Raw genomic sequence first — 26,994 nt, 5'->3', positions numbered from 1 at the left:
GTTTCATTTCTCATATCTTTCTTTGGACTGTTTTCTCTATTTTGTCTCTCAGTTTAATAATTTTGCATCAGTTTAAGGTTATTTTTTCTTCATCTTCTTCATTTTGTGTTTCACTGTACTTATCTGTACTTGAGTTCTGGTGTTCTTATAAACCGTCATCAGTCAAAGACCAAGTACTGATCCAGTTCTAAGTAGCCTCTGATCAAGAACCAATGAAATACCTGCATGTGTTCTGGCTCCGCCCACATTATGGAGGATCATCAGACCAGACGAGTGTGGACTTGGAGCCAAATATCCCAGAATGCATTTAGGCTAGCAGCAAAGACCGAGAAGAAAACTTTCAGAGGAAACACAAGTATTTTGGGAATACTGCTGTTATTGTGACACAAAATGTAGTTTTCAGATTATTTCAGGTGAGAAAGTCGTTCTAAAAATGTCAAATCTGTGGTCACTTTATCCAGATGAAGCTGATTAAAAATGAGCTCCAACGGTTTCAGAGATGTGAGGTCCAGGTTAGACAGCTATGATGGACGGTCAGCCTCACTGTAGAGCTCCTTATCTGGACCAGACTTTACAATCTGCTGCTCTGATGCTTCTGTAGCAGTTAAACAGGATATTAGTAGTTTTATGTTGATCTAACCGTCACACTTTGACCTCACAGTTCATTTTTTATTGTTCAGAGAAAAATCAATTGGAAAAAAGTTGAAGTTCATAACTTTATATTGTTCATGTTTGAATTGGTCATTGTAATAATAAGAACAGATGTAAATTAAAATATAGTTTATCATTCATTTACAAGTTTTGTTTCTAAATCTATTCATGATTGAAAATGTGTATTTTTTTGTTCCAGTCTTTATAGATCTTTATATTTGCTTTCATTGCTTATTTTAATGAAATAAAATTAAAATGGTAAAAAAAAATATCAGAACAAAAAGAAAAACTTCAGTTTTTACTGCTTTACAAAAAATATTTTTTTCTATTTTCATTTTTGCCATGGAAAAGAATCAACGTTGTCCGAAGAAGAAAAAGCTGTGATGATTCAACATGGAAAATTAAATTTCACTTATCAACAAATCAGTGACGTGCGGTGAGGTTCATGGCTGGTGAGGCACTGACTCCTCAAGAGTCAGATTTACGATTGTAAGAACCGAAAAAAATCACCTTATTTCACTATTGATCCAACAGCACGCAACTACTGATAATCCTTCATATCCCATCAGCATTACTCTTTCAATTACACTCACAAACCAACACAAACATATACACAGGAACATATTTGTCCTATAAAGAACTTTCTTTTATAGCTATTGATAGAGCACCCATCTTGTGTTTTAAGCAATTCCTCCATCCATCCATCCATCCTCTACATACCGCTTTATCCTCAGTAGGGTCGCGGGGGGTGCTGGAGTCTATCCCAGCTAACGGGTGAAGGCAGGGGACACCCTGGACAGGTCACCAGTCTGTCGCAGGGCTACATATACAGACAAACAATCACATTCACATTCACACCTATGGACAATTTAGAGTGATCAATTAACCTCAGCATATTTTTGGACTGTGGGAGGAAGACGGAGTACCCAGAGAAAACCCACGCATGCACAGGGAGAACATGCAAACTCCATGCAGAAAGATCCCAGGCCCAGGTCGGGATTTGAACCGGGGATCTTCTTGCTGCAAGGCCAAAGTGGTAACCAGTACACCAGTGTGCAGCCCTTAAGCAATTCATATATACTGTAAACAAATTAAAGTACAGAGATGTGTGCAGACCTACTGACTTTAGCTTGACATGACTTTGGATTTCCTCTGTTGAATCCAGCACTGCAGCAAGAAAGCACCTGCCAGCTTGCGTACGCCCCCTTGAGTTGAGGCAGAGTACTGAGTGCCTCACCTGCTGACTTTTCTCTGCACTTTATTGTGTGATCAGCAGGAATAGTTCTCTCACACATACATAAAAGACATCACACAGACTGCAGAAAGTCATGGTGTATAACGAATAATTCTGTAAAGTTCATATTGGCGATATGCTGAGGAACAGAAACGAGCACGCGTCATGCAACCCAGTTTGTATTGGATCATGCAGTCAGACGTGAGGCACACTTCGCCCCTGCCTCACCAGGGGTTTCTGCCCTGGATTTGATCGGAAAAACTCAAATTCGGCAATTTTTACTCAGTAAAATGTCAGAAAAGTGTAGTCATACTGCAAATGCATTTTTAACAGATCAGTGGAAAATATTAAGATTTATTTATGTACACTTTCTTTTTTCTTTTTTGTCATGATGACAGGTGAGGCTAATTTAAAACCCACAGGTAGACCAAATAAAATTGGAGAAAGACGTATTAAAAAAATAATTGATCTTGTTCAGGAAAAATCAACCACTGCAATAAAAATAAAAACTAAGTTAGACATTGATTACAGCACAAGAGCTGTTCAAAGAATTTAGAACATCGAAGGGTTAAAATACACCAAAATGTGAGGAAAACCTCCTTTAACGGCCAAACAGAACATTCATAGAATTGAATAGGCGGAAAATGTTTGATTTACAGGGTTAAATGTAATCTGGATAGTCCTCGAGGGTTTAAATTCTACTGTAATCATATCGATGCTGAAAACCATTTTTTATCCAGAGACAGCTGGGGTTATGGGAGCTTTTTATGGAAAAAATAAAATCTGTTGAGAATTTCTTGATGAACAGCAAATTCAGAATCTCATATTAAACTTTTGAAAAAAGACTGAACCACTTATTTATTCTAAAAATGAAAAATCGATCTATCAATAAGACAACACACCATGCAACAAATCACAGAAGACCACAGAACACTTTGGAAAGAGTGATAGAGATGTGATGAACTGGCTGCACAGTCCCCATCAGAAAGTTATGGAGATTTGTGGACAGAAAAGAAATTTGACAAAGAAACACATTTAATCCATTAATGTGAAAACATGTTTGTGAGGGACAGAGTCATGGAGAGACTCAACTATCTGTTCAACACTGTTCCTCTACCAGGATGAGATTCTGGAGACTCAACTCAGCACAGAAACACTGAGGAACCAGGACTGAACCAGTTGAACCCAAATCCAGGATAGAGAGGTTGAGTGAATGTGGTGTTGAAGGTGTGGAGGTGGATCAAAGAGTCAGAGGAGACTCTGTAGAAGGACAGAGTTCCAGCAGGAACGTCCACATAAACTGAAACTCTGTGAGAGACTGAGGAGGACCTGATGGATGTTAGAAAGTCATTGTGAATGACAGAGTAACTGTCATCATCACCATCATAGCAGATCAGACTCCAGGACTGATCATTATGTCCAAACACACAGTCATCGCTGAGTCCTTTTCTTCTCATTTCTCTGTAACTCACTGATATATAAACCTCTCCTCTCCACTCCACCTCCCAGTAACAGCGACCAGTCAGACCAGTTCTACACAGCAGCTGAAGATACAAGTCAAATCTGTCTGGATGATCAGGATACCACTGATCCTCCTCCACAAGTGTCACCTTCCTGTTGTTGTCAGACAGTTTGAGTTTTCTGTGGACTGTGTTTATGTCGACTGTGAGTTGACAGGAATCTGATGGAGAGAACAAACACAACACAGCTGCAGTTATTGATGGATCATGTGATCAGTATTAAAGCTTTGATGATGACCTCAGAGATGTGACACTTTGAAGATGCTTGAATGTGCTGCTTTGTTTCCATCAATCCATTAAAACACACTTACACTTCCTCAGACCTGGTGTCAACCATCGGACTCCAGCAGGCGTCACCCTGAAAGGAGGAGGACGGTCAGAGCAGCAGCGACTCTTTCAGCAGCACACATGGACATTACATGGCTCTCACACTGTTCCACTGATAAAGGACCAGTCCAACATGGAGACACAGACACCTGAATGCAGCATCTCTAAAGTCCTGTCCTGTGCTCGTCATGTTCCAGCTCAGTTTACACTCATTATTTAGCTTTACTCATTTATGGTTCTTCTTTTCATGGAGCTAGGCTAACAGTTGCTCTGCTTCCAGTCTTTCTGCTAAGCTAGTGTTACCGACTCAGTTTTGTCGGTGTCTCAACCGTAGTTGGACAGTCTCGGGTAAACGCTAGCTCACTTAGCTTAGCATAGCTGTTGGTAACAAATGGTATTCAGAGTCTGGACCAACTCTGCGGTGGAAAACGAGGAACTTCATTAAAGCTCTGCAGCACACTGTACACACACTCAGCTTCTCCAGAACACACTTGGATCTACTTCTCTGATAGGACCAGAACATGTGCTGTGAAAGCAGCTGCACCGTACACATCACCCTTCTTCAGCTTCACTGTTCTTCTTCCTTCCTACCCCTGCAGCACTTCCTCTGACGTCTCACACACCCTGAAATCTACCGATGGAAAGGGGCAGGCTTGGCCTGAACACGAGGATGATTGTTTCCTGAGAGTGTCTGTCTATCTGTACCTGAGAGTTTCCAGTCTACAGTGTAGATCCTCCACTTTATCCCTCAGCATCTTCTCTCCTGAGTCTCCTGGATGGTTGTAGCTCAGGTCCAGCTCTCTCAGATTTGAGGGCTTGAAGCTCAGAGCTGAGGCCAGAGAAGCACAGCCTTCCTCTGTGACCAGACAGCCTGACAGCCTGCACACACAAAACAACACAAACCTGACGGACAACACTTGGATGGATGTTTCTCACTCTTTCTTTTCTTCTTTGTCTTTCAGATACATTTTGCTGCACATTTCATGCGTCTCAAGCAAATCAACAATCTCAACAATGATTAGTGGGATTTAATCATGTCAAAAATAAACCCTGACAAAGTCCTACACAAGTTCAGTAAAAGCTCATTTGATGAATCCTATCAGCAGAAATGATTGTACTCAGGTTAGCTGTTTATCTACTGATAGAAATCACATCAGTTTCAAAGTGTGAGTCCTGACCTGAGAGCTTCCAGTTTACAGTGTGAACTCTCCAGTCCAGTAGAAAGACTCTTCACTCCTGAATCCTGCAGGTTGTTGTTAGTCAGGTCCAGCTCTGTCACAGTGGAGGACTGGGAGCTGAGGACTGAGGACAGAGCTCCACAGCTTCTCTCTGACAGATTACAGTTATTAAGTCTGAAGAGACAAAGAAAAGAAGTAAAACATTAAGTACAGTATTTTTTGTCCTGTTGAAGACAGCAGTGAATTTAACAACAAATACATCCCACTATGTCCAGAATACAGCAGCAGTGAGGACAGTCCTCTGCAATGTTATATAAATGTGAAAATAATCCAAAGTGTAACACATTACAGTAATCAGATTACTTTGAAGCTGAGCAGTAAAATATTTCATCTGTTTAAAAAACAAACTGACGGTTTAGATTTCCTAAATGAAGAACACAGGTCAAATAGCAAGAAATGAACCCAATAAAGGTCAGTGCCTCTTTCATTACTGTCATTAGAATGTTGGATTTTTTCACTACTTTCTATGTCCACCTTTATTTTTAATGACACATTTAATCCTCCTTAGCATGAAGAAACCACATTTCTGCAGAGATGTTCCACCATCTTCAGAGACTATGTCTTCATCTGCTCTTTGTTGGAGGGTTTGTGTTGCTCTGTCTTTGTCTTCAAAATTGGTCTGTTAGATTCAAATCTGGACACACATTTGGAAAAGTCACAGTGTACTGTTGCACCCAATGTGATCCCGTGTCCAATATTGAGATTCACAGCCAGCTAAGCTCTTTCTTGCATCGCTTCCTCCAAGGAACAGGCATGTGTTGCATTTGGACAGGATTTAATGCAAACAAGTGCAAAACTGAAATGATACAAAATATAGAAAAATGCTCAGTACACAAATTATAGTATGTACATGTAAAACAAACATTTGCTTGCACACACAAGGTGCATCAAAGGGTTAACTCAAACCTAGCAGTCACATCACATGAATTAGACCGGACTTTACTATATGACATGCATAGCATATCAAAACATCTCAAACTAATATTAATAATATCTAACAAATATACACAACTTACTCATATTTCCACTCGAAGGGATAGAAAAGAGCAGATGACGTTGCAACGCGAGAGACATAACATGCCTGCTTGCCTCGTGCGAAATCAACACTTCCTGTTACATTTCTTCTATCTACCACTAAGCTTGACATAACGTACTGTGTAAACTTGCACCCCCTACAGGTCTGGAGAAACAACAACACAAAAACAGCTGTAATACACACAGTTTGGACTTTTTCCTTCTTTACAATCTAAAAAATCGTTAACTTGATGCTGATGGCAGCGATTAAATCACTGTCAGACATCTCTAGTGTTGTTACAGAACAAACGTCTTCTGATCTCCAGTCCTTGTTCTTCAGGTTCCTTCACTTCTACTTGTGCTGTTGAGATTCATGCTTTGGTTTTCACTGACACATGAGTCCCACTGAAACCAAGCTAAGGATCTCCAAACTCATGGGTTTAAACTGTTTATCTCCACTCTTGATGAAGTTTGGACTCCTCATAGCGTCAGTGAGTTGGACTCTTCATTCTGTCTCAGTCTCAGGAGACACTCAGCTGTCCAGTGATTGGCTGTCAGTCCTTACAGTCTGAAAGGAACCAACAACCTTTGAACAGCCTCACATCTGAAAAGGGTCATAGGGTCCCTATGAGGCTGTTGCTCCTCTTCAGGGAGAGCAGAGAGACCATGAACCTCACCACAGGTGGGATGGATGTTCTATCCTTCACCAACACTTCAGTTGATGGGACTCAGCCATCAGCAGGAGGAAGACTGGACTGACCTTACCCACAGACTAGAGGACATGAGGACACTGTTTATCAACAGTCATGATGACTGTCCCCACCTGCAGGGCTGATGCTTCACTACATCATTTCTGACACACCTGAAGTCCTGGAAGCTGCTGTTCCAGGAAGTCTTTCCAAAAATCTTTAGCCAATATCTGAAAATGTTGCCATGTTCTTCAACCCAAAATCTCAGTTCCTCGTAAACTACCTGAGACAGGGACGTGTCCTGCCGCCCAGTGAAGACAGAGTTGGGAGTGATGGGATCAGGGTCCACAACATCTGAGGAGGTGAACCCAAGAGGATCTGAACTGAGGATCCCTTTGATCTCAGTGGAGACAGAAGGCAACACTGCTTCAGTGGCTGTTTGGGCTCCAGTGATGAGAAGGAATTGGACCTGAACCTCAAATAAGAATGGAAACAACAGTCCAACTGTCCACCAGCTGAACTAAACTGAGTTCAGTCATTGAACAAACTGAATATTCGACAGTTTCATTTAGCAGACGCTTTTATCCAAAGCGAAAACATCCGAGAGTAGAAACAACACAAGCAAGGATCTAGTCTGTAGAAAACAACCTGGAGAAGAACCATGAAACAAGTTCAAGTGTGAACATGAAATGTTTGTTCTGGTGTTTCCTTTTTATCAACGTCTATCTGAAACATTCTATTTTGTGGAAACTAAACAGTGGAAAACTAAAACAGAACCTGGACCTAAGACTTCACAGGTTCTTACAGCTTCTGGTTCTGTGATGCAGGTTCCAGGTTGTTCAGTTCCTGTCGTGGAAGAGGCCTCATGAAGAGAAACTGGTCCTAGAAGTCAGTAACAGAACTAATCTGAGATATACAAATACAGAAAACCTCCCACCTCAGCTTTTCTGCTCATCATGAATAAAAACACATTTTAAATGGTCATTAGTTGAACAGGTTGATGAGTCCTGACCTGAGAGCTTCCAGTTTACAGTGTGGACTCTCCAGTCCAGCAGAAAGACTCTCCACTCCTGAATCCTGCAGGTTGTTGTTCGTCAGGTCCAGCTCTGTCACACTGGAGGACTGGGAGCTGAGGACTGAGGACAGAGCTCCACAGCTTCTCTCTGACAGATTACAGTCACTCAGTCTGAAGAGACAAATGGCAGATTACACTGATGAAACAGCAGCAAAATGAAAAAAGTATCTTCAGTCTCCAACTACTTACACAACTTTCTTGGAGGCTTTAACCACTGGTAGCAGCCTCAGAAGAGCCTCCTCTGAAGCAGAGTATTTCTTCAGGTCAAACACGTCCAGATCTTCTCCTGATGACAGTAAGATGACAACCAGAGCTGACCACTGAGCAGGAGATAGTTCGTGTCTGTACAGACGTCCTGATCTCAGTGACTGTTGGATCTCCTCCACTAGAGAAACATCGTTCAGTTCATTCAGACAGTGAAATAGATTGATGCTTCTCTCTGCAGACACATTCTCACTGATCTTCTCCTTGATGTACTCCACTGTTTTCTGATTGGTCTGTGAGCTACTTCCTCTCTGTGTCAGCAGGCCTGGTAGGAGATTGTGATTGGTCGGCAGTGACAGACCCAGGAGGAAGCGCAGGAACAAGTCCAGGTGTCCGTTTGGACTCTGCAAGGCCTCGTCCACAGCTCTCTGGTAGAAACCTGTTGAATCAGGTTTGTTGGAGGTTGTTTGTTGTTCTTCGTTCAGCAGGCTGATTCCAGAGTTGATGAAAGTCTGATGGACATGAAGAGCAGCCAGAAACTCCTGAACACTCAGATGGACAAAGCAGAACATCTTGTCTTCTTGTTTCCGTCTTCGCTCTGTTTTGAAGATCTCTGTGAACACTCCTGAGTACACTGAGGCTTCACTCACATCGATGCCATTTTCTCTGAGATCTTTCTCATAGAAGATCAGGTTGCCCTTCTGCAGCTGTTCAAAAGCCAGTTTAGCTAATGATTTAATGTACTGAATGCACTTTTCTGGAGCATACTTTTCTCTTGTGCGATCAATTTGAAATCTGAGAAACTCTGCGTACATTTCAGTCAGGGTTCTGGGCAGATCTCCTCCCTCTCTGGTTTCCAGCAGCTCCTCCAAAACTGTAGCAGTGATCCAGCAGAACACTGGGATGTGGCACATGATGTGGAGGCTTCGTGACTTCTTCATGTGGAAGATGATGCTGCTGGCCTGCTCCTTGAATCTCTTTCTGAAGTACTCCTCCTTCTGTGGGTCAGTGAACCCTCTGACCTCTGTTGTAGCGTTGATGAGGTTTTGAGGGATCTGACTGGCTGCTGCAGGCCGTGTGGTTATCCAGAGGCGAGCTGAGCGCAACAGTTTTCCACTGATAAGTTCCCTCAGCAGGACTTCTACTTTACTTGACTTTGTTACATCCACGGAGGGAATGTTGTTGACATCAAAGTCCAGATGAAGGCGACTCTCATCCAGTCCATCAAACACAAAGAGCAGTTTGAATCTGCTCTTCCTGTAGCTGCTGATTCCTGATGACTGCAGAGCTGAAAAGATGTAATTCAGAGCCTCCACTGTGACATCTTTAGTTTCTGGGATACAGAAATGAATGAGCTCTGCTAAACCAAACTCTTTTCCCTGCAGTGAATTCAGAACACGGAAAGTGAACGGGAAAATAAGATGCACGTCTTGATTGTTTTTTTCTTCAGCCCAGTCCAACACAAACTTGTGCACGAGGAATGTTTTTCCGATCCCTGCAATTCCATTGGTCAGCACTGTTCTGATGGGTATGTCTTTTCCAGAAGGATCCTTGAAAATGTCTCTGGGTTGGATCTGTGTCTCTGTGTCTGATGGCTTCCTCACCTTGTCAATCTGTAGGATCTCATGCTGTGTGTTGACGTGCACGTCCCGGCCAGCTGTGAAGTACAGCTCTGTGTAGATATCAACCAGACGCTGCTCGTCTGGTGCCCATCCCTCTGTTGCAACTAGAAATGTGTCCTGGAAGTTTGACTGAAGCTTCTGTTGGTAATATCTGATGGGACGTGGTTCTGGTATCGGAACAGTCTCATCTGTGTCAAACATGAAGGGAACAATGTGAGCAGGTGTGTGTCTATAAAAATCTCTGTTGTTGTTGGAAAAACACAAGCAACTAAGCAACTAAAATGAGGTTGGACTTTTCATAAGCCACCTATAACATCTCAAGGTAATAAAAAGGGGTTATTGTGTGAGTGACATTTTTCTAAACTTATTCCTGGGGTTTCATCCTAAACTCTACACATAATGCACAACTTACCCTGATCATTTGGAGGAAAGTGACGAAAAAAACTGACTGAAAGGGCAAATTAGCTAAAGGGCTACCCAGAAGGTTAACTATGGAGACAGTTAGAAGGTAGGTGGGTTACCTCAAGTACAGTTTAAATTGTTCTTAGAGTTCCTATTCAGGCAAGATAATTTAGACAGAAGAACCTACAAGCAGAGAGCTCGACCAGCAGCCCTGTTCTGGGCTCACCGGGGCCCTTATCAAAGTACACTACCCGTCAAAATTTTTAGAACGCCACAATTTTTCCTGTTTTTTAATTTAAATTCAAGAAGTTCAAGTCCAATGAGTTGCTTGGAATGGTACAAAGGTAAGTGGTGTACTGCCAGAGGTTAAAAAGGTAAGGTTACCCAAAATTGAAAAATAACGTACATTTCAGAATTCCACAAAAAGCCTTTTATCAGGGAACAGATATGTTTTAACAACTTAAAGCCGCTCTGCAGCAATGGAGGTTGATCAAGCCTTGAAAGTTCTTCTGTTTTCCTTTCGGCTTTTCCCTTCAGGGGTCGCCACAGCGAATCAATTGCCTCCATCTAACCCTGTCTTCTGCATCCTCTTCTCTCACACCAACTACCTTCATGTCCTCTTTAACCACATCCATAAACCTCCTCTTTGGTCTTCCTCTCAGCCTCCTTCCTGGCAGTGGGAAACTCAGCATCCTTCTACCAATATATTCACTCTCTCTCCTCTGGGCATGTCCGAACCATCTCAGTCTGGCCTCTCTGGCTTTATCTCCAAAGCCTCTAACATGTGCTGTCCCTCTGATGTACTCATTCCTGATCCTATCCATCCTGGTCACTCCCAAAGAGAACCTCAGCATCTCTAATTCTGCTACCTCCAGCTCTGCCGCCTGTCTTTTCCTCAGGGACACTGTCTCCAGACCAAACAACATGGCTGGTCTCACCACAGTTTTGTAAACCTTTCCTTTCATTTTAGCTGAAACTCTTCTATTACACATCACACCTGACACTTTTCTCCAGCCGTTCCAGCCTGCCTGTACACGCTTCTTCACCTCTTTTCCACATTCTCCATTGCTCTGGACTGTTGACCCTAAATACTTAAAATCCTCCACCTTCTTGATCTCTTCTCCCTGTAACCTCACTCTTCCACTTGGGTCCCTCTCATTCATTCACAGATACTCCATCTTGCTGTGGCTAACCTTCATTCCTCTCCTTTCCAGGGCAAACCTCCACACCTCTAGCTTCTCCTCCACCTGTTCCCTGCTCTCACTACAGTTCACAGTGTCATCTGCAAACATCATAGTGCATGGAGACTCCTGTCTAACCTCGTCTGTCATCCTGTACATCACCATAGCAAACAAGAAGGGGCTCAGAGCTGATCCCTGATGTTGTCCCACCTCCACCTTGAACTCCTCTGTCACTCCTACAGCACACCTCACCACTGTCTTACTGTCCTCATACATGTCCTGCACCACTCCAACATACTTCTCTGCCACTCCAGACTTCCTCATAAAAAACCACATTTCCTCTCTGGGCACTCTGTCATAAGCTTTCTCCAGATCTAAAAAGACACAATGCAGCTCCTCCTGACCTTCTCTGTACTTCTCTATCAACATCCTCAAAGCAAATATTGCATCTGTTGTACTCTTTCTTGGCATGAAACCATACTGCTGCTCACAGATGTTCACCTCTGCCCTTAGTCTAACTTCAACTACTCTTTCCCATAGCTTCATCGTTTGGCTCATCAGCTTTATTCCTCTGTAGTTGCCACAACTCTGCACATCTCCCTTGTTCTTAAAGATGGGCACCAGCACACTTCTCCTCCATTCCTCGGGCATCTTCTCAATATCTGAGATCCTGTTGAACAGCCCAGTCAGACACTCTACTGCCACCTCTCCGAGACACTTCCACACCTCCACAGGTATATCATCAGGACCAAGTGCCTTTCCACTCTTCATCCTCTTCAATGCCCTCCTCACTTAATTCTTACTAATCGTTGCTACTTCCTGGTCCACAACAGTCACCTCTTCTACTCTTCGTTCTCTCTCATTTTCCTCATTCATCAACTTTTCAAAGTACTCTTTCCATCTTCCCATCACACTATTGGCACCTGTCAACACACTTCCATCCTTATCCTTTATCACCCTAACCTGCTGCACGTCCTTCCCAACTCTGTCTCTCTGCCTTGCCAACCTGTACAGATCAGTCTCTCCCTCCTTACTGTCCAACAGCATACAAGTCATCGTAAGCTGCTTGTTTGGCCTTTGCCACCTCTACTTTCACCTTACGCTGCATCTCTCTGTACTCCTGTCTACTCTCTTCAGTCCTCTCAGTGTCCCACTTCTTCTTAGCTAACCTCTTTTTCTGGATCCACTCCTGCACCTCCTCATTCCACCACCAAGTCTCCTTATCTCCTTTGCTTCCAGATGACACACCAAGTACTCTCCGACCTGTCTCCCTGATCACATTTGCTGTAGTTTTCCAGTCATCTGGAAGCACCTCCTGACCATCCAAAGCCTGTCTCAACTCTTTCTTGAAAGTCATACAACACTCTTCCTTTTTCAGCTTCCACCATTTGGTCCTCTGCTCTGCCTTTGCCCTCCTCATCTTCTTCACCACCAGGGTCATCCTACACACCACCATCCTATGCTGTCTGGCTACACTCTCATCTACCACTACTTTGCAGTCACTGATCTCCTTCCGATTACACCGTCTACACAAGATGTAGTCTGCCTGTGTGCTCCTACCTCCACTCTTATAGGTCACCCTATGTTCCTGCCTCTTCTGGAAGAAAGTATTCACTACAGCTATTTCCATCCTTTTTGCAAAGTCAACCACCATCTGTCCTTCTGCGTTCCTCTCCTGGATACCAAACCTGCCCATGACCTCCTCATCATCTCTGTTTCCTGCACCAACATGTCCATTGAAGTCTGCACCAATGACAACTCTCTCACTTCTAGGGATGCTCTGCATCACTTCATCAAGGTCCAATCAAGCCTTGAAAGTTGGTGCTACCAAATCCTACAGGTGTCCCAACTTTTCTAAATTCCTTCTAACCCCCTCTGTCTGCATAAAAGTAGTGTTGGAACACACTGTGGAACCTTCCAGAGCATTATTTTAACAGTACTGTACTGTAGAAATAGTATTGATATAAAAATGGAGAGGAAAAGGCAATTAACAGTAGAAGAGAGATAGACCACCATAACACTTAAAATGTAGGTCTTTCCTACAGAGAAATTGAAGACAGTCAAGGTGTCAGTGAGTACAGTTTTCTTCACCATCAAAAGCACTCAGAAATTATCTTGAAATGGAGACCAGATCAGAAATTGGATTTGAGGATCACCAGCCACAAAATTGAACGTTATGCTACAGCTACACTATAACCTGCTGCCTCATGCAACTCCATAGCCAACTATTGTTCTGTGTTGTACAGATCAACCTGCTTGAACTCAGCTTCCATTTCAGGCTTGATGAACTGCTGCCATCTTTATTTACAGACCAAACAATCCATCAGTTTTACCTTCAGTCTGAGGAAGAGGAGGCTGAGTTTGAGAGGAGGAAGGTTCTCTGTTCTCTGAATTCTCCCCAACATCACTGACATGCACTGACAGACAGACAGAGATCACATGTTATATTCTCCACTGCTTACTGCTTTCATTTATTTCAGCTACAACAAACTTAGAAGGGACTTTATGTTTACATTTATTGATGAGTTTATGGTGTTGATTAACTCTAGTTTTCTGACACCAAACGACTCCTTCAAAGTAAAACCTAATGTTCCTCTGACATTAATCTGGCATATCCAGACCATTCTGAAGAACAGACTGTTCTGGCTTCACTTTATCATCATTCTGCTATAGAGGGAAGAAGGGCTGTCTTTTTAAAGCAGCCACACTCATCCAGGATGCAGCAACAGTGTCCCCTTAAATAGTCAGCCAACATGGCTGCCTTATTGCTCCATCCAGACCCTCTGAAGACTTGACATTTTCAGTGTAGCAGGTCGCTGGGAGGGTGTTGATGGTTTAAAAGTATAGAGTAATGTTACATAATACTACATACTAACATGCCAGATGGTACGCACAGAAAACGATGTAGTACATCCCAGTACATATTATGTTAAATGTAGTTTGTCAGAAATACCCAGATATCCGACCACATTCAAACTGATTTTGTAGAACTCAAACTAACAGGTTTTTCTGCCTGTTCTGACCCACATTCTACGAACAGTTAACTGTGGTATGTATTTAAATTTAAAGGTATGTGATTTGAAATGCAGCTGCTTCAACAACATTGCTCTGCTCTTACTGAGAGCTGATTGGTCAGCTTCCCTCTGGTTGTAAACTGCAGGACCACTCCCAGATAAACAGAATTAATGAAGAATCTTCAGAAACTGTCTGATTGGCTCATAATTTGGTGAGAACAGGTGGACATGCTTTGCTTCCACAGAACTTCAGCTCATACAGAACTAATTTTGGTGTCATATCAAGGTTTAAACAGCAGGGGATAGCATTCAGTCAGTAGGGTTGATCAGTCGATTTTACAGAGGAATTGACCTTAATGTGGACTCAGGAAAAACTGACAGAATCTGAACTCTTTCAAACTGTAGCAGCACCATCGTGCATTTTTCTGACTGTAATTATATCATGTTGTTCTTGTCTTGTGACTGACCTTCTGATCCTGAGCTGCTGGCAGGCAACCTCTGCAGCAGATCATTCCTGGAGATCTTCTCTAAAACCACTCTGGTCACCTGCACAGCTCTCTGAAGTCCATAAGTCTCCACCATCACATTCACAGTTTTACACCTGTCTAGTGTTTGCAGTTTGCTCTCTTTGATGGCTGGGAGGCCTTGAACAATGTTGGGCTGCTTCAAGAACCACTGGAATGTAGACAGTTCATCATCTCTCAGCTCATCCAGGATGTCTTTGAGGTCCACTGACGTCATCGTGGCTCCCTGATAAAGTCAAAGAAAATGTCAGCAGTTAATGAACAGTTGTGTTGTTGGTGCGGTGGAGGTTGTTGTGTAGTAGCAGGACTGCAGTCAATCCGAAAAAGAAAAGTAAAGCTTAGACTTCATAAACAAGGAGCTGACTTGGCTGCCATCTTGGTTCATCATTAATGCCAAATGATGATCCATCATATAATGACAAAAATGAGACTCAAAATTAGAAAAAATGAGACAAATTCTGACACAAAATGACAAAAATGAGACAAATTAAGACATAAAATGGTAAAAATGAGACAAATTATCAAACAAAATGACAAAAATGAGACAAAAAAACTAAATGGTAAAAATGAGACAAAGTGAGGCCAGAACTTCAGAGAAAAAAATGAAAATGACAGAAATTGAAAAAATTAGGAAATAAAATGACACAGAGGAGAAATAGAATGGTGACAATGAGACAAATTAAGACATGAAATGATAAATATGAGACAAATTCAGGCAGAAAATGACAAAAATGAGACAAATTAAGACATAAAATGGTAAAAATGAAAAAAATTAAGACACAAAATGACAACAAAAAACCCCCATTGATTTCAGCACGATTTGCATCAGTTTAATAATTCCTGCTGGTTAGAACACCCCAACTTGTCTGAAGATTTATTTAATGTTTTAATTGTGTCACAACAACATTGCTTTTGAGTTAAAATACAACGAATGATTCAATCAGTTTTATGTTTTATGGATATATAAAAGATAAAAAACAGTTTAAAGTGTCGTTTACTCACATTCAGACGGAGAAAAGAAGCTGCTACAGACGGTGAAAGACGGAACTCACCTGAGGAACAGGTAGGGCGGTGACGTCACTGTTGTCAGGGAAACGAAGCAGGAAACAGATTTCTACCTGATATGACAACACCACTTTACAGAGGGAACTAGCTGCCAAGCCTAACACAAAAAAACAGGTTTAACTTGTTGGTCCAGTCTCTGTCCTCAGGTTCAAACTCCCCCTTCAAGTCTATGCCCTGTCCTGATATGGTCTGGATTCCACTCCAGATCTCTCTTGTGTTGTGATTCTGCAGCTGATCCTCCATTTTCTTCCTGTAGCTGGCCTTGCACTACCACAGATATGTATAAAATGACCAAAACATTCAATAAAACTACCACAAATATCTATAAAATGACCGAAATAAGATATAAAAATATCACATAATGAGGACATTTAGTTTGATGAGGGGAACATTCTTGATTGGTTGATCATGTATCAGTGTTATGATTGATTATTGCAGGGGCAGGGACAGAAATTTGTGTCTGAGTCTCTGCTGCCATCTAGTGGTGGATCCACAACATGACTTTTCCCAGATTGAATCCCAGAGAGTTCTGACTTGTTAGTTGGATGATGAAGAGGTCAGAGGTTTGTTGGAAATAAACCAACAAAGAAAAATTCAACTCAAACTTGGATCATCATTAGAGCACATTTCAGCACTTCAATGTGTTTTCTGACACATAAACATAAAAAACATAAGAAAAGTGCAGCCTGGTAGCAGTGATGAGAGAGGAGGTTACTTAATACAAGAAGAAAAGAGTGGAGCTGGAACAATAGGTGGGAAAAGTGCAGAAAGAAATGAAGACGCTGACTGAGAAATGACACCAACAAGAAAGGTAGAAGAGAAGGTGGAATCTGAGAGTCAAAGGGCTGAAAGAAAAGGAAAATGAAAAGATGAGAGAAACGCTGATCTCTCTTCTCTCCAAAATGTCTCCAGGAGTGCCATGGTCAATAGAGGACATGGTGGACACCGTTCATCACATCGGAATTTCAAACCAAATATCCAACTGATAATATTTTAGTGGGGGGAGATTTGAATTGTGTTCCTGACCAATGGTTGGACAGACTCCCTACCAAATATGTGGAGCACAAATACAATCAAACATCAAAACATTTGGCACAAAGAACTCTCTCATTGAGGTTTGGAGATATAATAATTCTAATTTCAGACGGTTTTCATGGATCAGTCCAGGAGCTAAAATGATATTAACCAGGTAAGATAAATATTAGTGGTAGGACACGATTAAAAAAATGAATCTATCTAATTAAAGGCTTTGTAATTAATTAATCACTACTGATTAACAAGGGCATAGAGGTAAAAAAGCGATATATGCAGCGTTGTCTTCATTTTAAATGCTAAAAGGATTTTGCGGCTCCTGGTGTTTTCTTTTCTGTGGGAAACGGGTCAAAATGGCTCTTTGAGTGTTAAAGGTTGCCGACCCCTGATCTAGAGGCTCAAAGTGTGATATTTACCAAACTGTGTGTAATTATGAGAGTCAAATATATGAATGAAGCAATGAAATGGGAAAAAATGTGTGAAATTCTTCGAAGTTTCATTGAAATCATCTCATCTAAAGGACAGTTTCACGAATGTGGAAAAACGACAGGAAGCGGTTTAATGCAAAGAGCCAGAAAAAAATCATAATGTGATAAAATCCAAGAAGAGAATAAAAGAGAGCAGAACACTAAACTATACTCACACGCCAAAGAAACGCAAGTTTCTTTTACCCGATGAAAAATTACATTTGGTTTCCCAAAACAAAAATGCATTTGGTACTTTGTGGTACATGGTGTGTTCTTAACATTTTCTGTTGCGTTTTGTAAGGTTGGTGTGAAAACCAAAAACGGAAAACGAATCGTTTCAATACACCAATGCATTGATGATGTGGACATGATTCACACTTTGCACGTGCAATTGAATATGCACGATTTATCGACACCTTCAGTGGGTATAAATTTCATTCAAGATCATAGGCATTTCACTTGCTGTTTAACTATGCCACGCTTAAACCAAATTGAGAGGAACCAAGCCATCGGACGTCTGCAAGCTGGAGAGTCTGTCCGCTTCGGGGAAGGTCATCGGTGCTGTGTGTGGTGTTGTATCGACGCTGGAGACGGTAAATGGTGGTGATGTTGACATTAAAGTGACGGGCAATGTCTCGGACAGACTCTCCAGCTATTTACAGGTGCACAAATCACATTTACAGGTTCACAAATCCTTCTCTACAAGTCACATATTTCAACACTGAAACTCACATTTTGCACCTATTGTTGCAGCACACTACGGTAAGTGCAAAACATACTTGTGCACCTGTATTGTACGAAGTGAAGTTGAAGTGAGAATTTGAATATGTGCAAATCTGAATGTGAACTTGTGCAATAAGTATGTGAAATAATTTACCACGAAAATAGCTGTGTCCTCTAACACACGAACACAAATTGCTACTTACAACCACTCGAATCTTCCCCACGAGTCACACATTCTCTGTTTTCTACAGGTGCAAATCAGAAATTGTACTTCCGGTCCCGCTGAGATATTTGGTGCAAAACTACAAAATGATCCGATCGGTGTATAAATTCTATGCTCTGAGATTGACAGACTTTTCAGCCAGTCAGAGGGATGCTTTGCCCGCCCAGCCAATCAGAGGTTTTTATTCCGTCCGAGGTCGCTTTACCGACTTCCGGGTGTGGAATTTCTCATTTGTGTTATTTGTGCAATTGTTTTGTCTCATTTTTGTTGTTTGTCCATTTTTGTTGCTTTGTAACTTAAATTTTTTTGTCTCGGTTTTCGTGTCGTTGGTCTCACTTGTGGTCATTTTATTTCTTGCTTTTGTTCATTTTGTCTTTCTTTTTTGTCTCGCTTGTGTTTTTTTCTCCATGATTTTGTTGCTTTGTGTCTAGTTTCTGTCATTTTGTCTTGTTTGTTGTCTGACTTTTGTCATTTTGTCAGTTCCAGATATCTGTGGCTAAATTTTTTGTTCCTTTGTCGACACTGTGATGTGGAAATGATAAACTGAGGCTGAATGAAATGAAATGAACTTAGTTTTATCTACCAATACTATCATGCATCGTTTATTCATGATTCTCTCTGATCCTGTAACTGAATTGTTGACCACAGGATTTAAAATTAATGTTGACGGTCTGCACATGTGGGTGTGTGGCAGCGAAAGAAAAAGAGACAAAGTGGAGCAGCAGCGTCCTCTGCAGGTCGTACAGATAAAAAACTATTGGATTCATTTAATCTAAAAGACATTTTCACGAATGTGGAAAAACGACAGGAAGTGGTTTAAAGCAAAGAGCCAGAAAAAAATCAGAAAGGGATAAAATCCAAGAAGAGACTAAAGGAGAGCAGAACACTAAACTCTTGAGCTTCCACATTGAAATGAGGAGTGGATTAAAGTCCACAGCAGCAGACAAAGAAGAAGATGAAGCCAGAGAAGGTCTGGATTCCTCAGGTGACATGTAGAGTGTAGATTCCCTCTCTGACTGTAGTTCCTGTAAAACAGCTTCTCAGGACATTTAGTGTTGAAATGGAGTCATCACTTCTGGGATTGATTCTTCTTTATTCTTCCTAAAAGCTTCATATTTACAGAATTAGAAAGAAATGGAAAATGTTCCCAAACACACATTTTCACCACAGACTGATCCATCAGGTTTCCTGCTTCGTTTCCCTGACAACAGTGACGTTACGGCCGTTCCTGTTCCTCAAAATAGTTCTGCTTTTACCGTCTTCATGTTGCAGCTTCTTTTCTCCGTCTGATGGTGAGTAAAAGAGACTTTAAACTGTTTTTATCTTTTATATGTGCATATCACAATAAAACTGATTCAATCATTCATCGTATTTTAACTCAAAAACAACGCTGTTGTGACACAACTGGAATATTAAGTAAAAAAATCTTTTAAACAAAATCTTCAGACATTTTTGGGTGTTCCCAGCCAGCAGGAGTTATAAAACTGATGCAAATACTGCTGAAATAATTGTGTTTTATAAATAAATGTCATTTCATGGGCCAGACCAGATATTGGTACCATCTCGGGTCACCAAACCTAAGTGGTACTAAAATGTACATTGTGTTAATGTGACAGCGTTTCCTCACTGGCAGCTTTATCACTTATTTGTGAAACCGTCACATTCACCATAACCGCTGTATTGCACAATTCATTTCACCCTCTGAGGCCACAGTTTCAAAACTGCAACATTTTTTAAGGCTGTCCAGCTGTGCTCATTTCTGACTGAATGTAGACAAACACTACATATCCCATCACCCCACACTCTGAACTGCAAACATTTTTGTCAGGAAAATCTTTATCCTGTCAGACATTCTATCTTCCACGTTCAAACAACAAGTCTTCCTCTGATCCCCAGCTCTCTCTTTATCAACAGTTTCAGCAGTTTTCTAAGTAAATATTTGACATGTACTATTTTTTTTCATCCTAAAGATGTTTTGTGATGAAATTATTTTTTAAAAAGTACAACACAGTTGAAGATGAAATGAATATTCCCCATATGAAATTTTAAGTTTTTGGGGAAAAAAATTCCAAGTGTTGACAAACAGATCAAGGAATTTTTAGCATGGCTTTTCCAAACATTCTGATTTTATTTTGGATTCTTACATTATTTCCCTTTCCACACAGAAATAAAATTATTTACAGACTGATCCATCAAGTCGAAATCCGTTTCCTGCTTCGTTGCCCTGACAACAGTGACGTCACGGCCACTTCCTGTTATTCAAGTGAGTTCCATCTTTTGTCGTCTTCATCTTGTGGCTTCTTTTCTCCATCTGAATCTAACTTGACAAAATGTGAGTTTTCCACGTCCACTGTAACATATGTTGGGAAGATGGTGGGCCAAGACCAAGTCCATCCAGAGCCAAGATCTCAGCTGTGCAGCAGTTTCCCCAACCAGAAACCTAAAAGGAGCTGAGACGTCTTTTGGGAATAGCAGGTTATGTGAAAACTTTGCATCGTTAGTCTCCCTGCTGACAGACCTGTTAAAGGAGAGAGCTGAGTTTATCTGGACTCCACAATGTCAGGAGGCATTTCAAGGAGTAAAAGCTCTGTTGTTTTTAGCTCCAGTGTTATACAGCACACTTTGATCAGCCATTCAAACTACAGAGAGATGCCAACCAAGTGGATGGTAAGGTGTGATTGTTGTTGTTGTTGTTATTGTTGTTGTTTTTGTGGTAGAATGCCCTGAGCGTGGATTGTTCTATGAGTTTCTTCTCAAAGAAGATTAATAAACATGAACTAAACTAGTGAGTCAATGAAAAGGAGACGATGGTTCTGGTGTGGACTTTGCAGCACTTCAATGTTTCCAGTGATTGTGAAGTGTTGCCCCTGGTGGTTTTTACTGCCCATCATCACATAGTCAGTGTAAAACCCAAACCAGAGACTGATGCATTGGACTTTATTTCTCCAACCATACAGTTAATACGTTGACCATATTAAGGTGTTGAGGAGGGTCATTAGACTGAACTGGTTCTACCTCTGTAGGCCTCCACTCAGGTTACTTTGGTCTAAACATCGTCTCTCTCTCTCTCCTCTAGGATCCACACCTCTTGTCTGTAGTTTGTTTCCTCATTTGTTTCTTGCTGGTAACACTCACACACATGCCTCACTCATCCACCAACACTACTGACACTTGGATTCCTCACACCTCAAGCTCATCATTGTCCTGATATTCCTTCTGAAATGAAACATAGTTGTGGCATCTTAGACTTGTTTCTCCTCTTAGTCACTGGTTGTGAGCTAGCTTGTGATAAGTGCTGTTGTGATCTTCAGATATCTCATGAATCAAAAAATGAACCAGTTTCACTGCTGATGAAAATTTAGACAACAGCTGCTTCAATAATGCAGACTGGTGGTGAATTGTAAACTGTGCAGCTGTTTCCACAGTAATTATTCATTTTGTCTGTCATATCTGTTGGATCTTTACAGGGTGAAAGATGACGACGCCTCAAGAAATCCTTCTGAGGACTTTGGAAGAGTTGGGAAAAGAGGAGTTTGACAAATTCAAATGGTACTTGAACCAGGAAGGAGTCTTAGAAGACTTCAAATCAATCCCAAAGTCTCGATTGGAGGAGGCAAACAGGGTCAGCACTGTGGATCAAATGGTCCAGATCTATGGAACTACAAATGCCATTAAAGTCACTGAGAAGGTTTTAATGAAGATGAAGAAAACTGAACTGGTGAGGAAAATCTCAGGAACCATCAAAGAATGTACAGGTAAGTCAGGTGAAAGTTAAAAGTGAGATGTTACAGAGATACCAAGGAGAATACATAGATGTTAGAATTATCAATTAACATGATCCATTAATACAAAGTGTCCTTGTTAAACTGCAACCAACAAATCAAATCTGACAAAATCTGGGGACAACACAAAACACATTATCCACATGGAAATCATTGGTTTGAATCTGCCAATATTTTCTGACCTCATTCTTCGTGTCTCCACACACAGGAGACACATTACTGATCAAAAACCAGTAGAAAACTAAACCACACAAAAACTGCCCCCTAAAATTTGAAACATAAAACATTAGTTAACAATCTGCACATGAATGTAATTAAAGTCAAAATGAATTCAGGAACTGCAGAAAATAGCTCCGAGATTGATCCCAAACACATTTTGTCCATGTGGACAACCAAAGCAAACACACTGCAGTTGGTGTCTTTAGTCTCTTAGTTTAAGGCTTCATTCACACTAATGTGGACATTTTCCAAGAAGGATATCGTCACACTTCACCCACTACACTTAAAAAATGACACAACCGTCATTTTGCACATCTGTACTCATGACAACGTAGAACCGATTGACTTGTATCAGTGGACTGGTTGGTAAAGGTGTGTCCATGTGTGAGTAAGAGACAGAGATGATGGGAGACAGTGGAGTGGAATTAGTGAGCTGCAGTACATTATACTTTCTATACTTCTAAATGTACACAAACACACATTTCTCAATACACACATACACAAAATGAGCTCCACAGCAGTTAATGGAAAGAAGCCTAATTAGCGTTGCTGCTAACCTGCTCCAGAGGAGGTCATGTTCAGAGTTTGAAATTTAATCATCTGTTAGAAGCATCTTCCTTTCACCAGTTCTTCTTCTGACAATTCTCTTTGAGTGAAACCGATTCTCAGCTGAAGTTTTATCTGAAAGCCACTTGATCTGTACATTAGTGATTACACTGAATGAAGCTATGCAGGTACAATATTTCACAGTGTATGTGTTGTGTTGCCATGGGAACCCACATGCTTTCACTTGCTGCTGCAGAAAATTCTGAAATAAGGATTTCATACTTGGTCCTAAGTGGCTGCCCATCCTGTTCTACACTGCTGGTGCTGCAGTTAATAGAATAAAGATTACAAATTGATTAATCTGTCGGTTTTTATTTCAGAAAATTTTCAGTAAGATTAATTTCACTTTGGTTTGGCCATAAACCAAAGTGAAATCCTTTATTATGGGATAGTGTAACAGAAATATTGAGTATCATGTCTAAATGAATGAAGTTTAAAGTTTAACAGCTCTAGTTTGCAGCTATAAGTTAAAAATAAGCAGCTGCATTGAGAATCACTGAGTAGGAAAATACATATAATAACTGACAGCATTAACAGTTTTCTGCCAGAATTACTCTCTGGATTCATAACTGTCGTTAAACTCTGATTTTAATATCTGTCAAACCCCAGTAAAACCGTTCATCTCTGCTTGGATTCAGTCTGTGTTTGCATCATCCTCTCTGATTTCATGACACAAAGGATGACTTTACCATAAAACCTCCCACCCAGTGAGGATCTGACAGTCCAATAAGAAAAATCTATAACACACTTCCCAGAATATGTTTTCATTCAGACATTTTTAAACAGGATCTTCTCATTTGTGTATTTTTTTTTGTTTGTTTTTGATGCAGAGATTCTGTCCAGGTGTCAAGATAAGCTCAAGTCTAACCTAAAAAAGAGGTTCCAGTGTGTGTTTGAGGGCATCGCTAAAGCAGGACAGAAAACCCTTCTGAATGAGATCTACACAGAGCTGTACATCACAGAGGGAGGGACTGCAGAGGTCAGTGATGAACATGAGATCAGACAGATTGAAGCAGCATCCAGGAAACCAAACAGAGCAGAAACAACCATCAGACCAGAAGACATCTTTAAAGACCCATCTGGAAAAGACAAACCAATCAGAACGGTGATGACACAGGGAGTGGCTGGCATCGGGAAAACAGTGTTAACACAGAAGTTCGCTCTGGACTGGGCTGAAGGCAAAACCAACCAGGACATCCAGCTCATGTTTCCATTTATGTTCAGAGAACTGAATGTGCTGACAAAGAGAAAATTCAGTTTGGTGGAGCTTCTTCATCACTGTTTCACTGAAACCAAAGCAGCAGGAATCTGCAGCTTTGAAGACTTCCAGGTTGTGTTGATCTTTGACGGTCTGGATGAGTGTCGTCTTCCTCTGGATTTTGACAACAATGAGATCCTGACTGATGTTACAGAGTCCACCTCAGTGGATGTGCTGCTGACAAACCTGATCAGGGGGAAGCTGCTTCCCTCTGCTCGCCTCTGGATAACCACACGACCTGCAGCAGCCAATCAGATCCCTGCTGACTGTGTGGACATGGTGACGGAGGTCAGAGGGTTCACCGACCCACAGAAGGAGGAGTACTTCAAGAAGAGATTCACAGATGAGGAGCAGGCCAGCAGTATCATCTCCCACATGAAGAAGTCACAAATCCTCCACATAATGTGCCACATCCCAGTGTTCTGCTGGATCACTGCTACAGTTCTGGAGAAGCTGCTGAGAACCAGAGAGAGAGGAGATCTGCCCAGAACCCTGACTGAGATGTTCATCCAACACCTGCTGGTTCAGACCAAAGTCAAGAAGATCAAGTATGATAGAGGAGCTGAGTCAGATCTAGACACCAGGAGGATGATTGAGTCTCTGGGAAAACTGGCTTTTGAGCAGCTGCAGAAAGGAAAGCTGATCTTCTATGAGTCTGACCTGACAGAGTGTGGCATCGATATGGAAGCAGCCTCAGTGTACTCAGGAGTGTTCACACAGATCTTTAAAGAGGAGAGTGGACTGGACCAGGACAAGGTGTTCTGCTTCGTCCATCTGAGCGTTCAGGAGTTTCTGGCTGCAGTCTACATGTTCCACTGTTACACCAACAGGAACCAGAAGGTTCTGGAGGACTTCCTGGGAAAAGACTGGAAAGACAAGAACAGAGACACTCTGGATGTGTTCATGAACAGAATCATGGAGAAATCAAGGACTTTCTTCAGGAACACATCCAGAGTGTCTCTGGATGTGTTCATGTACAGAGTCATGGAGAAATCCCTCAGCAGTAAAAATGGTCACCTGGACCTGTTTGTTCGCTTCCTTCATGGCCTCTGTCTGGAGTCCAACCAGAGACTGTTAGGAGGCCTGCTGGGTTGGACAGAGAACCATCCAGAAATGATCCAGAGAGTCATCAACAACCTGAAGAAGATGAACAGTGAAAAAATGTCTCCAGACAGAAGCATCAACATCTTCCACTGTCTGATGGAGATGAAGGATCTCTCAGTACATCAGCAGATCCAAGAGTTCCTGAAGTCAGAGAACAGATCAGAGAAGGAACTCTCTGAGATCCACTGCTCAGCTCTGGCCTACATGCTGCAGATGTCAGAGGAGGTTCTGGATGAGTTGGACCTGAAGAAGTACAACACATCATGGGAGGGAAAACAGAGACTGATTCCAGCTGTGAGGAACTGCAGAAAGGCTGGGTGAGTCCAGATGTGATGAACATGATCAGTCAGTGTAGATCAGTAGTTCAGTTCTTCAGATGTTCTCCAGAACATTCTCATTATTCTCAGTGTTCCACTTGTTTATTTCAAACATCACATGTCAGCTGTGTTTAGTCTCAGATGTTCTTGAGATGTTTCAAACGCTGTGAAAATGTAGATTTTTCATTTGCTTGTGTTTAAAGTTGTTAAATTAATAACTGTTTTATGTTTCATTCTAATATTTGGTCATCTGACAGTTTTTTCTTTTGTGTTTCTTCCTTTGGCTGATGGAGGAAACATGCAGATCTGCTGAAACACATGACGAAATGTAGATGTTCTTGTCCAGGTTTTATCACAGCATCACTTTATCACAACCTGTTGGAGGTTCAGACAGTTTTCAGTGAACACACTAAAGTTATTTTTACATGAGGAGCTTCTGAAATCAGATTTTATTCACTCCTGTTCAGAGTTTAAATATGATCTGAATCATTTTCTAAAGTCTGGGACAACAGCTTGAATGGATCTGTAGTATTTTTCTTGAGTTGCTCTCAATTTATTCTTTTTGTATAAGTTTTTATTCATCTCAAAGATTGATAAGTTGTTTTGCAGCACTAGATAGTTCAACAGATAATTCCTCTAATTTAAACTGAGTGTCTAAGTTTAGCTGAAGCAGCTGCTTTGGTCACACATGACAATGATGAGATAATGTTGATGCTGAAACAGTGGTTTGGTTTCTCAGATAGAGAATAATCCAGAGACCAGTGAAGTGATTCAGTCACTTGTCCCACAGTTTCTATCTAAAGCTTGTTAACGTGGACATGAGGCTCCATAAACTATTGATTATACAGAGACTGTCGCTGCAAAGTGTGTTAAACTGAGTCATGGAGAATTTTATTGATCTGAACTCAGCTGTTTATTTTTTAACAAAATGTCTATTTTTTTTATACAAAACAAACACAAACATAATGCGCAGAACAAAAACAAAACAAGAATAGCTCAGGTGGGACAAGACAATAACAAGTTCCAGATCAGACAGGAGTTTACATCGGCAGGCTAGGCCAGTTTAGGAAATCCTGATAGTATGGGAGAAGACAGTGTAGGTCCAATATATTTTAAGTACGGTTTCCAGACTTTATGGAAAGTGTCCACTGTTGAGTGCAACATACAGGTAATACATTCATTAGGGATACAGTCCATTTGGAGATTGTGCCACGATTTCTTTGTTGGGGTGGCGTCCTTGCTCCAAAAGAGCAGAATGTTCTTCCTTGCAGCAAAAGTCAGTAATTTGAAGAGTCTTTTATGCTTACTGTTGGTAATATGAACATCGAGGAGACCGAGTATGAGGCACATAAGGTCCAGCAGTAGTGACTTACCAAAAATAGTGGAGAGTTCATTTGTAATATCTAGCCAATACCGCTGTACTTTAGCATGACTAGAAACAGTGCACATAATCACCAGTCTCAGTATTACATTTCCAACACAATGAGGAGGAGTTAGAGTCTA

General features: G+C 41.3%; 3 protein-coding genes across 12 annotated transcripts in view; 2 read left to right on the top strand and 1 right to left on the bottom strand.

The window, feature by feature from the left end:
* Positions 1–26,994, bottom strand: part of LOC110969967 (NACHT, LRR and PYD domains-containing protein 12-like) — a 386,884-nt gene that overhangs the window by 189,796 nt on the left and 170,094 nt on the right. For 8 of the 10 annotated variants that reach the window (XR_007939128.1, XR_007939127.1, XR_007939129.1 and 5 more), the window contains one exon: positions 7,686–7,859. Coding sequence is in view for 7 of the 10 variants with exons in the window: in XM_051942204.1 (XP_051798164.1) it covers positions 7,686–7,859 (174 nt within the window). In the remaining 3 variants the exon portion in view is untranslated. Of the gene's footprint in view, positions 1–2,321; positions 3,496–7,685; positions 7,860–26,994 lie in introns of those variants that run through there. The other 2 variants (XM_051942206.1, XM_051942205.1) reach the window with 1 other exon arrangement.
* The window catches only part of LOC110968364 (NACHT, LRR and PYD domains-containing protein 12-like), a 290,019-nt gene that overhangs the window by 215,807 nt on the left and 47,218 nt on the right, over positions 1–26,994 (top strand). The window lies entirely within an intron of this gene.
* LOC127531892 (NLR family CARD domain-containing protein 3-like) lies at positions 19,416–24,417 on the top strand. The gene is given in 4 exon segments (XM_051942196.1): positions 19,416–19,497; positions 20,371–21,960; positions 23,643–24,371; positions 24,374–24,417. Coding segments are annotated over 3 exon segments (1,053 nt in total). The 5' UTR covers positions 19,416–19,497; positions 20,371–21,680.

This window comes from Acanthochromis polyacanthus, chromosome 22 (genome assembly GCF_021347895.1).
Source record: "Acanthochromis polyacanthus isolate Apoly-LR-REF ecotype Palm Island chromosome 22, KAUST_Apoly_ChrSc, whole genome shotgun sequence".
Taxonomy (NCBI): domain Eukaryota; kingdom Metazoa; phylum Chordata; class Actinopteri; family Pomacentridae; genus Acanthochromis; species Acanthochromis polyacanthus.
Note: the sequence above shows the minus strand (reverse complement) of the source record. Positions and strands in the feature narration are given on the sequence as shown.